Raw genomic sequence first — 13,741 nt, forward strand, 5'->3', positions numbered from 1 at the left:
GGTATATTAAATAGGGGGTTTATTAAGTGGGGGCAGTGGCGAGCTGTCAGGGCCTTCAAGGCCTTCTCTGCTGGCCTAAGAAATATCTGAATCATATATTATATTTTGTCCATGAATACTTATTAAATAATTCAAAATTGTCTGTTAGCCCCCTTTCATTGCCCCTGGTTGCACTACTTCCAGATGTGTTTTCATATTAAAGCATTTAACTAATCACATTTCAGCCATTATTTGTTGCCAGGCTCAGAAATCTGCCTCAAAGCCTTCACAATCAGTTCTGCAGGCTCTGCTGCTTTAAACATGCGTTGATAAGACTATTGCTTTAACCAATCAGATTTCGAGTTGGTATTGTCGCGGGCGTAGTGATACGTCATTGCTTTGTTGCAGGCGGAGGGATACGTCATTGCCTTGTTGCAGGCGGAGGGATACGTCATCGCTTTCACCAACTATGAGGCTAGTGATTAGCCAGAGCTACCAAACTGTATCTGGAGCTAGCTGCACAAGCAAATATATTGCTGCGTTGATTTAAAGCCATTTTGAAGACGGACTATGCCAGAAATATATGACAGGACAGGCTGGACTTTCAGCATTAGCTTCAATGGCGATAGAAAAGAAGGAAGAAAGAAAGGAGGATGGGTATTGTGTACAGTTAAAAAGGATTTTTGGTGAGTAAAATATGGCTATATTCCAAAATAGTATTTCAATTGTGGGCCCGGTTCTGATATCTGAAACGTTCCAGTGTTTGTATTTAATCACTAAATGCTGCTAGGAAGTGGATTTTACCCCATTTTCTGGCAATGTTTGCCGGTACGCCATTGACGTCCATCGCTGTCTTTTCCCGGGGAAATCACCCCCCTGGCCCGGTTGTAATGTCTGAAAAGCTCCAGTATTTGTATTTAATCAATAAATGCTGCTAGGAAGTGGATTTTACCCCATTTTTGTGCATTGATTTATTGATTATTTTTTATGTGTCGCAGCTGTAGCTGCAGTCGAGGCTTTATAGCCATAAAATAGTTTTTGAGGGTTGGATTGATTCGTTGAAGGCGCTACGAGAAAATGCACGGACCGCCACTGAGTGGGGGGTATATTAAATGGGGGGAAAAGTAGTACAACCCGGAAGGAGAATGTACATCAGAATTAAATAAGTGAGAAGAAATTGAAGGAAAATGCCTGAGGGGGAAGGTTATGCATCATTTAGAAACAAAGGATGGGGGCAGAAAAGTAGTTTGCGGGAAGACATAGATTGTTGAAAGGAGGTTAACATTAAAGATGAAACGATACACGCCTTCCTAAATGATTTAAATTGCATCAAACATGCTAAATGAACTGTCATCGATTTTAATAAAGTCAATTTCCGTCACAGCATGCACTGATTTATGCCCCTTGATAACGATACTGTACAACGCTGCCAACGAAGAATCCACTTCCGTTTATGCATTTCAAAATAATTTCGTAGCCTGTCTGCGAACACGTCTATATGACTTTCACACTAAAAATATAGTTTCTTCAGTTGATTAACATGCTTTTTGCGAACAGTCCTAAACGTCGAAATGTAGGTTTTAAATAATAACTTTATAAAAACACCGTCCTTACATGTTTACTCTGAAATGATTCATTCAGCGCTACTTATGGTCATGCGTGTCAGTGTAAACTTGACGCCGCCTTGTTTGGAGAGGAGGAGGGCGACTTGTGGGAAAGACGGAGTCTCCTTGTCAATCACAATTAAGGAAACACGGCAGGAGCGGACTGGTAGGAAAAACTCGGTCGGCGGAGACACTTCATCTGCGGCTTTTTTTGTTGCCATACCCCGTGGTCTCAGCGGCGACCTCCCACCTCTTTCACTACAATTCCACCACTACCGAAACTATGAACCGGCGCGGCGCTGTGGGACCTTCGCGTCGCGTTCCTCCAATCGGGAATCGCAGCACTTTTTCGGCTTTTAACTACTAAACGCACGACTTCCACAGAACTCGGCGCAGTTCCTATTCTTGGCAGATTTTGGGTGTGTGTGTGTTTTTTTTTTACGAAGAAAAGCGTCACCGAGGAGGATCATTCAACGTTTAATCAACATTTCGACACCCACAAGGCGACTTTCGAGGGACTGGCTGGTAAACTATGCCCCATTTCGAGGACACGAGAACAAAAAAAAGACGTGTTTTTTTATTACTGAAACGTGTGCGATACAATTAATGCTTTACTACACGATTGAGACCTCGTTTGCTTGTTGTTTTTGTTCAAAGGCACAAAAGGACACTCCCAAAGGGCTCCGGAAAGCTCTATTAGCTCGCCGAACTCCCGGACGAGGAGAAACCCAGCGAACAGCAGCCATGAGCGGGGGAGACGTGGTGTGTTCAGGGTGGCTGAGAAAGTCTCCGCCGGAGAAAAAGTTGCGACGTTACGTAAGTACTGTTGGATTTTTTTCCTCACTAAATAGACAATACCTCATTGCAATGTGTTTTGTTTTATCCCTGTTGTGACTCGGCGAGTTAAAATGGGCCGCCCCCGTTCCAAAGGGTCACTGTTTGTGTAGCGGGTTAAACGTAGTGTCATGGCGTTGATTTCCTCGAGCTTCGGAAGTCGAGTTGCTTTTGTCGGAGTTTTGTTTGCCTTGTAAACCTCTTTGAAGTGGGTGTACTTGAAGGGAGCACGTTGTTTACCTGCGAGCTTCGCGGTCACTCGTATTTGGTCGCACTACATAGTTTACCGACCTGCTGTTTACGTATGAAAATAACCATAAATCACGAGTCTCACCGCAAATGAGCTTTAGTGTTGATAGAAAATGTCTTGCCTGCACTTGCACACCAGCAAAATGAAGATATACATCGCTACATAGGTTTAGTGTTGCGTTCAAGACCTCGCGTTACCTTTTATTTAACCTGGCGTGTCTGCGACTGCTTTAGGAATTATTGATTATCTTGGATCTGAGGGGTGTGGATTACTTTTTTGGGGAGGCTGTTCGTGTTGCATTTTACACGGATGATAATCACAAGCGTGTAGTTGCTTTTGCTAAGGCCGAGTGTTATGGCAGGGTATCAAATTGTCTCGGGGAAGGAGTTGGATCGTTTTCTTGCAGTTGTTGCAGTGTCTCATCTCACCAGCAGGGCAGAAATTGTGTCGTTTTACGGGATGATAATCCAAATGGATAACACATTTTATCAGTGGTGGTCCGTGCATTTCCTAGTGACGCCTTCAGCAAAAACTATTTTATGGCTATAAAACCTCTACTGCAGCTACAGCTGCGACACAAAAAATAATCAATAATAACCTCATACAATTGAAATAATATTTCGGAATATAGCCCTATTTTACTCAACAAAAGTCATTTTTAACTGTACACTATCCATCCTTCTTTCTTTCTTCCTTTTATATCGCCATTGAAGCTAATGCTGAAAGTCGAGCCTGTCCTGTCGTATTTCTGGCATAGTCCGTCTTGAAAATGCCTTTAAATCAACACAACAATATATTTGCTTGTGCAGCTTGCTCCAAATACAGTTTGGTAGCTCTGGCTAATCACTAGCCAATCATAGTTGGTGAAAGCGATGATGTATCCCTACGCCTGCGACAAGGCATTGTGGTGTTGCCAACTCGAAATCTGATTGGTTAAAGCAACAGTCTTATTGACACTTGTTTAGTGCTGCAGAGCCTGCAGAACTGATTGTGAAGGCCTTGATGCAGATTTCTGACCCTGGCAACAAATAATGGCTGAAATGTGATTGGTTAAATGCTTCAATATGAAAACACATCTGGAAGTAGTGCAACCAGGGGCAATGAAAGGAAGCTAACAGACAATTTGGAATTATTTAATAAGTCTTCATGGACAAAATATAATATATGATTCAGATATTTCTTAGGCCAGCAGAGAAGGCCTTGAAGGCCCTGACGGCCGGCACACCACTGCATTTTATAGTACGTGAATATAAGCGATTCTCCGGGATAATGTCTTCCGATATTTCCCCATGTTGCACCAGGTACGACACTATCGTTGGTATTTTTTTTTTAAAAAGTTGCAGCGACAATAAACATAATTAGTGGGATAAGAAGTGTGTATGGTAGAAGTTTATTACTACCTGCGTTCAGCTTGATCATTTTTAGGTCAGCAATGTCTCTATCAAAATAGTTGTTGAGAATTTTTATTGAATTTTGGCTGCAAGTGATATAGCCATTCTTCCCTTCTCCTAACGTCACCCGATTTAGCTTGTTTTGCGTGACCAAAGCTGCTCATGTGGTCCTAATCCTCGCACTACTATGTTTGCAATTTTTGACCCAACAGCCCACCCCGGCGGGGCAGCTCGCACCTAACATATGTCACGGTTTGTCGCGTGGGGGAACAGTTGTCCTAAGTCAGGGGTCGGGAACCTTTTTGAAAGAGAGAGCCATTAACAATTACTATTTTCAAATGTTCTTCCTTGAGAGCCATACTCACAATTTAAAAGTCAAAATACATGAAAATGTGCCAATTTTTTAGTCATTTTACCACTTCTAAAGTACAAAAAGTCTTTGATTTTTTTTGACAACATTGTTACGTTGTTGCTAATCAATGAATATCAATGAGAGAATAGGTGCAGAAGACTCTAATGAAAAAAAAAAGTCAATGCCACAGTGCCGACGTGACGTTCCTATTGGTGCTCTCTCACCACCGGTTTCCATATTTTAGCTCAGAGCCATATGCAACCATCAAAAGAGCCACATGTGTCTCCCGAGCCATAGGTTCCCTACCCCATGTCCTAAGTGGTTACGTAGTGATTGCCTGCTAACGACAACGATAGCATGTCCATTCAAATTTTTGGACGTCTAAGGCCGTCAATGGCGGCGAGTAAGTGAACATTTTGGGCCAAAAATAAAGATCTCGTTGGCGTGAATACGGCCCGCCAACCAAAGCGATTTATTTTGACACGCCTTCTCTAGATTAAGATTTGCAAAATCTTCTTAGCAAAGGGAACCTCGAACAAACAAGCATTTTCTGCCGCATAGCCCACATGTCCAAAGGCTGAACCCGGCGTAAATTCGGCGAAAAAGGCGGGCGAGCCCAGTCGCCACCGCAACGCGCGTCCGTGAAATGGATTGTGGCGGGCGCTCATTAATTATTGAATGTCCATTACAAACAAATAGCCATGAAATATTCATAGCGGCCGCTATATTTGTTAGCTTTAGCCACACACTTTTGTCATGCACACCCGCGTATATGGTTACACGGGCGTTTTTGAAGGTACGACGAGTTGAACATGACGCCAACTGGAATGACGTTTGATTGTTGTTGACCGCAAACGCTTGTCTTGAGGGTGAATTCATTATTTTTTTATTGATGGAATGGATTATTTTTGCAATGATAGGGGGATGGACGTCAATTGCATTGTTGAATATATTACGCTAATTTTTGCTTTTTTTTAGTGAAAATTTGCTGAAAAGTTGTCTAGGAGAAAAATGTACCGTATTTTCACAACTATTCGGCGCATTGTATTTTTAGCCGCAGTGTCAATAACAAGTGCTATTTCTGTATTTTACACACACAAAGGACGCACCGTTTTTAAAGACGCAGCCAGGCATAACTTTTCCAACAGTGCTTTCCATGCTTCTTCAAGCTGTATTGATGTCGATGTATACAGGCCACAATCCATTGGGTGTATTGACAACAGAACTACTACATATCCCAGCAGTCACTGCGCAGTACTTTGTCTACGGGAAAATAGTAGTTGGTGTACCCTATCGACTGATTTATTTTATTTTATCGTGATAACAATTTTAGTATTGGTCCATATATTAAGCGCACTGGATTATAAGGCGCCCAGTCTATTTTGGAGAACATTTAAGACTTTGATGTGCGCTTTATAGTCGTGAAAATATGGTAATTGTCATTTTTGTTTGCAAATATTATTACAAAGATAATCATTTGCGTGCAGTGCCCACGCAAATCTGTTATATTATCATATATTTCATTTTTTTAATGACCCTACTAAAAATTAAAAATAATATTCAGTTTTATTATTTTTTTTAAATTTTATAAACAAATAAACTCATTCAAAATAAATAATTTACTCTTCTTTTTCTTAATATAATCCCCCAAAAGTCAAAAAACAAATTAAAAAAGGAGCATGTTAAAAGAATATTCACTATTCTTGTCTTTTTAAAATATAAAAAAATGTTTAAAACCAAATAAAAAAGTTATATCATATTTTCTAAACCTAATAAAATAACCCTCCCAAAAATGCGACTTACACTCCATAGCGACTTCTATATATATATATTCCTCCCCTCTTCACGTCATCTTCTTTGACCACTTATAGTCCGACAAATCCGGTCAACTATGACCCCCCCCCCCCCCCCCCCCCCCCCCCCCTGAAAAACCCGTTCAAATGAAGCATTGTGGGAAAAAATAGCCTCGGTGAACTCCGGCCAGATATACATGAAGCTACGCATTCCCCGCGCGCTTGTAAAAAAAAAACGGGGGTGTGTTGGGGGGGCTACTCCTTCAACCCAATCCGTCGCGGCTATGATTAACTTTGTCGTCCACGTCGGGCGGGATGGAGAGAAAAGGATGAGAAAAAATCCGACCTGACGCTAGCCAGCCTCCGCAGAGAGAACCAACCAAAGCAACTCTCTGTTCTCTTCTGCTTTTTCTCAGTGTTTTTTTTTGGTCCTCTGTTCCCAGCGCCTCTTGGCAGGCGGCAGGAATGTGAGGCCTTTCGCCAAAGACCCAAGCCTCTTGAACACAGCAATCCCGCACATTTGCCGTATTTTCTCGCATATAAGCCCGTGACCGGATGATTCGCCTAAAGACGTTTTGCCGACGGCCGTTTGACAGACGGACAGGTCGCCGAATGGACGTTCCGACGAACGTTCATTCGGCCACACATATACACATGTACATACGTACACTTATATACCCATGTATACACATGCATTTATCTACACATATATACACATTTACATACACACAGATACACATGTATATACATACATGTACACATATACACATACATATACACATGTATATACATACATGTACACATATACACATACATATACACATGTATATACATATACGTAGACATATATACACACATACATATACACTTTTACATACACATACATTTACACATGTATATACATATACGTACTTACACATATACACACACATAAACACATTTACATACACATACACATTTATATACATGTATATACATATACGTACACATATACACATACATGTATATAGATATACGTACACATATATACACATGTATATAGATATACGTACATATATAGACACACATACATATACACATTTACATACATTTACACATGTATATACATATACGTACGTACACATATATACACACACATAAACACATTTACATACACATTTACATACATTTACACATGTATATACATATACGTACGTACACATATATACACACACAAACACATTTACATACACATTTATATACATGTATATACATATATGTACGTACACATACACACACATAAACACATTTACATACACATATACATGTATATACATATACGTACACATATACACATACATGTATATAGATATACGTACACATATACACATGTATATAGATATACGTACATATATAGACACACATACATATACACATTTACATACACATACATATAGACATGTATATACATATACGCACACATACATTTACATACACATACACACACACACTTACATATACACACACACACACACACACACACACACACACACACACACACTTACATATACATATACACGGTACTCGGATGATTCGATATACGTCCATTCGCCCATCAGCTCAAAATGCTCTCAAATTCGGTCAAATCCAGCCGAAAACAGCGTTTAATGATTAAATACAAATACTAGTAATACTACTAATTCGGCGAGGTACCACTGTAGTTTGTTCTACTGGTTTAAAGGGAGGTGTCTAATATGCGTGTGACCAAAAATGATTTCCCGTACGCATACCGTAAAATTAATCGAATTGTAATCGACGGTCCATCGCCATCAATGGCAACAGCCGCCGCCTTCGATAGATTGACGATCCAAACGGTTGCTTTTCTAGGCCGCTCGGTTCTCTCTCGCGGGACGGCAACAAAACGCGCCATTGTTATTTCTGCAGCGAGGGATCGCGAAGCCGCTCCCCGGCGCCCCGGCGAGCCTCGGCCGCCCCTTCCTGTGTGAGACGCTGATGGCTAACAGATGGCGGGTCAATGGGCGATGATATGGAGGAGGAGGGGGGGGGGGGATGTTGTTACGCTAGCAACGACGCTAGAAAAGGTTCCTCGCTAGCGGAAGGGTTGGCTAGAATGCTAACAAGACGTTAGCATGTCGTCTTCTTTGAATGACAATGATAAATAATATCTAGTATGGAATAAATACAGCTTTAAGGTCGGTCTGGAAGTATCACGTTGTTAGCCGCTAACAATTTTAGCATCGGTAAACACCTTTTTTCACCTTTTAATGGAAAGAGCTGTCTAAAATGATTGTTTTGATAGTTGAATCATCTTTTTTTTAATTAGTAGGTTAATCAGTTCATATGTAAATCAGGCTATTTCATGTTTTAGTACTTTTTTTTTAGCTGAAAGTGAACAACAAAAGTTATATGCTAAGGTAAATTAGGATTTTTAATTATTATTTATACTGTGTAACAATTTAGCAGAATCATCCGTAGCAAAAGCAGGTGTTTTAAAATATCTCAATGATATTACCACTAATAATAATTATTATAATCTGCTTTTCCTTAAAAAAATATTTACTGCCCCTCCTTTTTTTTAACTAAAGATAAGAGATTAGATAATTAATGATAAAAAAAGGACTAAGACTTTTTTTTAAAATCAACATCTCAAAATAAAATGATATAAGAATATTATCTTTTTTTAAAACAATTTTAAAAGGCCATGTACTGTTTTATATATATCCACATTTTTCCCTTCTATACAGATCTTATATATTTTATTTTATTATATATATATGTTTATTTTATTATATTTTTATTTTATTATAAATTATATTATTAAAATTTATATATTTTTTTAAATCAACATCTCAAAATAAAATGATATAAGAATATTTTCTCTTTTAAACAATTTTAAAAGGCTATGTACTGTTTTATATATATCCACATTTTCCCCTTATATACAGATCTTATATATTTATATATATATATATATGTATTTTTAATTTTATTATATTTATATATGTTTTTATTTTATTATATTTCTGTATGTTTTTATATTTTTAGATTGATGTATATTTATTTATTTTATCATATTTATATATATATATATATATAATATATTTTTCTAAAGAAATATGTTCAAAAGGATATTTTTGCATTTTTTTGCATTTTCCTTTGTTATTTTGCCTAATCATAAACATAATTGTAAAAAAATATAAATAAAAAAATAAAATAAAATAAATACCCACCACCAGTCTGACACCACAATGCCCAAAACCCGAGCCCGATTACCAAACAACACCCATTCACTGCTCCGTCTACCCGCATTATAGCCGCGTTAACGCCCAGCTCGGCCCGGCCAAGTCGGCGCTCGCCCGCTCGCATTGGAAAGCGTTCAGCTGTTGCTGCGCAAACACTTGCGCGCAAATACAGCTGGCTCTTTAACTATGCGGCGCTGTGAGATCTGACCCTCGCCGCCGCGTCTGCATCCCCCAATTTAGCCCGCTGCCGTCAGCCGCGCGCAGCCCCCCGCACCTGCCGCGCCACGACCGCCGCCGGCGTGCGCGCGTTTGTCCACCGTGGGATTGGACGCCAAATACCAACCAAATATCAATACCAACCCGTGTCATTTCCCAACTTGTTTTGAGTCAGACCACAGGTGTTAAAGTGGCGGCCCGGGGGCCAAATCTGGCCCGCTGCATCATTTTGTGCGGCCCGGGAAAGTAAATCATGAGCGCCGACTTTCTGTTTTAGGATCAAATTAAAATGAAGATGATAGATGTATATTAAATTTCCAGATTTTCCCCCTTTTAAATCAATAATAGCAATTTTTTCATCCATGTTTTTATTTTTTTAGTTCAAAAATCATTTTCTAAAATCTAAAAATATATAAAAATATTTTCTATTTTCCACTTTAATAAGGAACATAATGATTAAAAGATATTTTTCCCTTACTAAAAAAAGCTCAAATAAACAGATCTATAAAAAACGGAATATTCAGGACTTTTGATCTAGTTCTTTTAATCAATTTATAAAAAATATCTAAATATTATATCTAAAATGGTCCGGCCCATGTGAAATCGAGTTGGCGTCAATGCGGCCCGCGAACCAACCCGAGTCTGACACCCTTGAGTCAGACCCTCGGCAACGGTTGCCGTGGTTACCCTACTTTTCCTAGCCAAAAAATGCACAATGAAAATAGGAGTAAAATTCGTTTTCTGTACCACTTATCCTCAGTTACACAACATTTTATACAATCAAAATTGGGAATAAAAGTCTAAATAAGCACCTGTCAATGTATAAACTTTTTTATAGACATTTATAGGCTAAAAAAACAGCATAACAAGCTGTTAATGCTCAGAGTGTAAAAATAAAAGATATTTAAGTCGCAGGCTCAGCGAAACTGGAAAAAGAATGCAAATTAATGTCTGGAAAATACAGTTATATTTGATTATGTGTGATTTAATAATAGATATGTTTGATTTTGGTGGTTTTGTAGCCGATTTGGTTAGATGCCGTTCCTATTCAAGACGTTTAAGCATCTTTCGGTTTTGACGATCTGATATGGTCAAATCCCCCAGTTGGAAGATGTCAGCTAGAAAAAAAAGAAAAAAAATGTTTCAAGCTCCTTGTTGCATAACGACATTGTGCTCCGCTTCTATTCGCTGACATACGAGGGATTCCTCACATTCCCTTTCAACTGAAAGTGAAATGTCAGCAGAGAGAGCAGAGTGCCGAGCTCAGTGGGTGTTGTCCACTTTCTGGGGACTTTCTGGAGGTGTTTCGTGGAAGCTTTTGGCTCACAAACAAGCCCGGGCACGATTCCGGGCCTCTCCTCCCGAGGCTCGGTGTCAAATTTAATGGGCGGGGGCCAAATGCGGTCCTCCGCTTTATTCTGTGCGGCCCGCCAAAGTCAAATCATGTGACTTTATCTTTCTTGGCTGGTCGGGGGGTCCCCGGCCTGGGAGACTGGAGTTTGATGGGATGGGCTCCAGCACCCCCCGCGAACCTTGTGAGGGAAAGCGGTTGGGAAAATGAATTAATGACATTTTCCGAGTAGCTAAATCGAAGTAATTGATCATTTTTGAAAGGGAAATATTTTGCTATGTTTTTTTATTTTAAAACATTGTTTTTCACATTGACCTTTTAACTTTGCTAAGCCCCGCCCCCTGTTATATCTCCAGCGCATCACTTTAGCGGTGTGCAAATTGTTAGTATTTTTTTTAAATATTTTTTAAAGATTGTTAAATCTTGTTTTAAAAAAAAATTACATAATCATGAAATGCTTTTGTTTTCTGTCTATATATGCTTTTTTAAAATCTTTTCATCCCATAATCCCCTATGCATTTTTTTGTCTCTCTCTCTCTCTGTTTTAATTTGATGTTTATTTAAAAAAAAAAAAAAAAAAAATTTCATCCCATACTCCTGCAATGCATATTTTGTCTCTCTCTGTTTTATTTATTTTATTATTTTAAGCCCCGCCCCCTGTTATATCTCCAGCTCCATTTGTATGAGAGGACAAGCCCCGCCCACTAATTCAATCATGGCCAAGGCAACCTCTCACCCACTGCCAAATTGAATTTAGATTTCTTTTTGTTGAAATTATTGGATTAAATGCAGCGCTCCGATCAGTTAAGGTCCAAACCAGCCCGCTCGAAAACCAATAATTTTGTGTGGCCCAGGAAAGTAAATGATGAGTGCCGACTTTCTGTTTTAGTATCAAATTCAAATGAAGAGTATAGATGTATATTACATTTCCTGATTTTCCCCCTTTTAAATCAATCATTGTCATTTTTAATCAATTTTTTTCTGTGTTTTTAGTTCAAAAATCATTTTGTAAAAAATCTAAAAATATATTAAAAAAAGCTAAAATAAACATTGTTTCAGATCTATAAAAAAACTGAATATTCAGGGCCTTTAATCCAGTTCATTTAATCCATTTATTAAAAAAAAAATCTAAATATATCTAAAATGGTCCGGCCCACATGAAATCAAGTTGACGTTAACACGGCCCGCGAACCAACCCGAGTCTGACACCCTTGATTTAGAGTATCCAATCAACCTACCGTGCATGTTTTTGGAATGTGGGAGGAAACCGGAGTACCAGGACAAAACCCACGCACAAAATGCAAACTCCTCACAGGTGGATTGACCTGGATTTGAACTCCAGAACCCCAAAGCTAACCACTCAAGGCCCCGGGCCTCCCTTAATCCTTCAAAATAAAATATGTAAATGACGCAAAATGACGATTTCCGAACCCGATATCGTATCCACGACATCTCTAATTTCTCGCATTCCTTCGCCGCCATTCCGTCTCGGACCTTCCGGGACCTTCCGAGTCTGCCGCCGTCAACCCTCGTCGCTCACGGAAAGTAGGAGGGTGCAGTATTTGGCACGTGGGCGCCGTTTAGCCGACGCGTACCTGGGTATTTCTGCTCGCTTATCTCGAGGGGGGGTAACCGTCGCGTTTCGTACGTCGCCGGCGCACGTGGCGTTGAAGTTCGGTTGGGCGATGGTTGCCAGGGGAGGCGGCGTGGGTTATTTTCAGTCCATTGTGTCTACTTCCTGTGGGTCAGGGGTTATTGGAGCAGGGTGTTGCAGACTGGACGCGAGTAAAAAGAGGGGAGGGGAACCAAGGGGAGGGAAGTCGGCGCTCGCTCGGCAGGAAGTGCGGCCACACTCGACAAAATAAGGGGGGGGGGAAGGCCGTCGTTGCATTTTGCGCTCGGACTAAACCGCCAATCCAAGGATCGCACGGCCAAATGACCGGTAAGTCCTCGTTTGTTTGTCGTCTTCTCAAACGCGGGAGGTTATTCGTTAACCTCGTGTCGGAATGCTCGAGGAGGGCGAAAAAGTCTCGTTTTGAGTGGATGGCGGCGCCCGTTGCTTACAACACTTTGACGCCTTGTTTGTCTCGGGGGAGGGGGGGGGCGACCTTGGATGCCGCCACGTGAGTGTCCTCGGACCCTCCTTCCGACGCAGGAGGCGAAAACTTCAAGCTAGTCTCGGTAAATCCAGTGGGAAAGCACAATGTTAAAATATAATGTACAAAAATCATTTTTTTCAAATTTCGGACATGTGGAAGAACGGAGTGTCAAGTGGTTAAAAAAAGACACACTTTTAAAATTATTTTTGAAAATCTCATTTCTTGTTTAATTATGACCAGCAAAGCATTTCATTTAATTCAAGCCTTAAGTCAAGGGAGTGTAAAATGCAGGTTGTTCTGCCCGGCAACCAACCACTTTGTTGCTCATTCATTCTCTAAATCAGGGGTCGGGAACCTTTTTGATAGAGAGAGCCATAAACAATTCATATTTTCTAATGTTATTTCTTGAGAGCCATTCTCGGGATTGAAAAGTAAAAATATATGAAAGTGGGATTTTTAATTTTTTTGTCATTTCATCACTTTTAACGTACAAAAAGTCGCTTGACAACATTGTTATGCTGTAGCTAATAAATCGGTATTAATGATGTCATGCATGCTGAAGAGTAATAAAAAACTAAATTATGATTAAAGTAGGGGTACAGGTAGTGTCGACACTGCAGTGATGCTCTG

The 13,741-nt window shown here is 39.9% G+C and overlaps 1 protein-coding gene across 3 annotated transcripts in view; it reads left to right on the top strand.

Annotated features, from left to right (window-relative positions):
• The first annotated feature begins 1,662 nt into the window (after positions 1 to 1,662).
• Positions 1,663 to 13,741, top strand: part of gab1 (GRB2-associated binding protein 1) — a 36,140-nt gene continuing 24,061 nt past the window's right edge. For 2 of the 3 annotated variants that reach the window (XM_077605752.1, XM_077605753.1), the window contains exons 1-2: positions 1,663 to 2,108; positions 2,241 to 2,399. In XM_077605752.1, the coding sequence (XP_077461878.1) occupies positions 2,328 to 2,399 (72 nt within the window). In that variant the 5' untranslated portion in view covers positions 1,663 to 2,108; positions 2,241 to 2,327. Of the gene's footprint in view, positions 2,109 to 2,240; positions 2,400 to 12,817; positions 12,955 to 13,741 lie in introns of those variants that run through there. The other variant, XM_077605754.1, reaches the window with a different exon arrangement.

Source organism: Stigmatopora argus, chromosome 7, assembly GCF_051989625.1.
Source record: "Stigmatopora argus isolate UIUO_Sarg chromosome 7, RoL_Sarg_1.0, whole genome shotgun sequence".
Classification (NCBI taxonomy): Eukaryota; Metazoa; Chordata; class Actinopteri; order Syngnathiformes; family Syngnathidae; genus Stigmatopora; species Stigmatopora argus.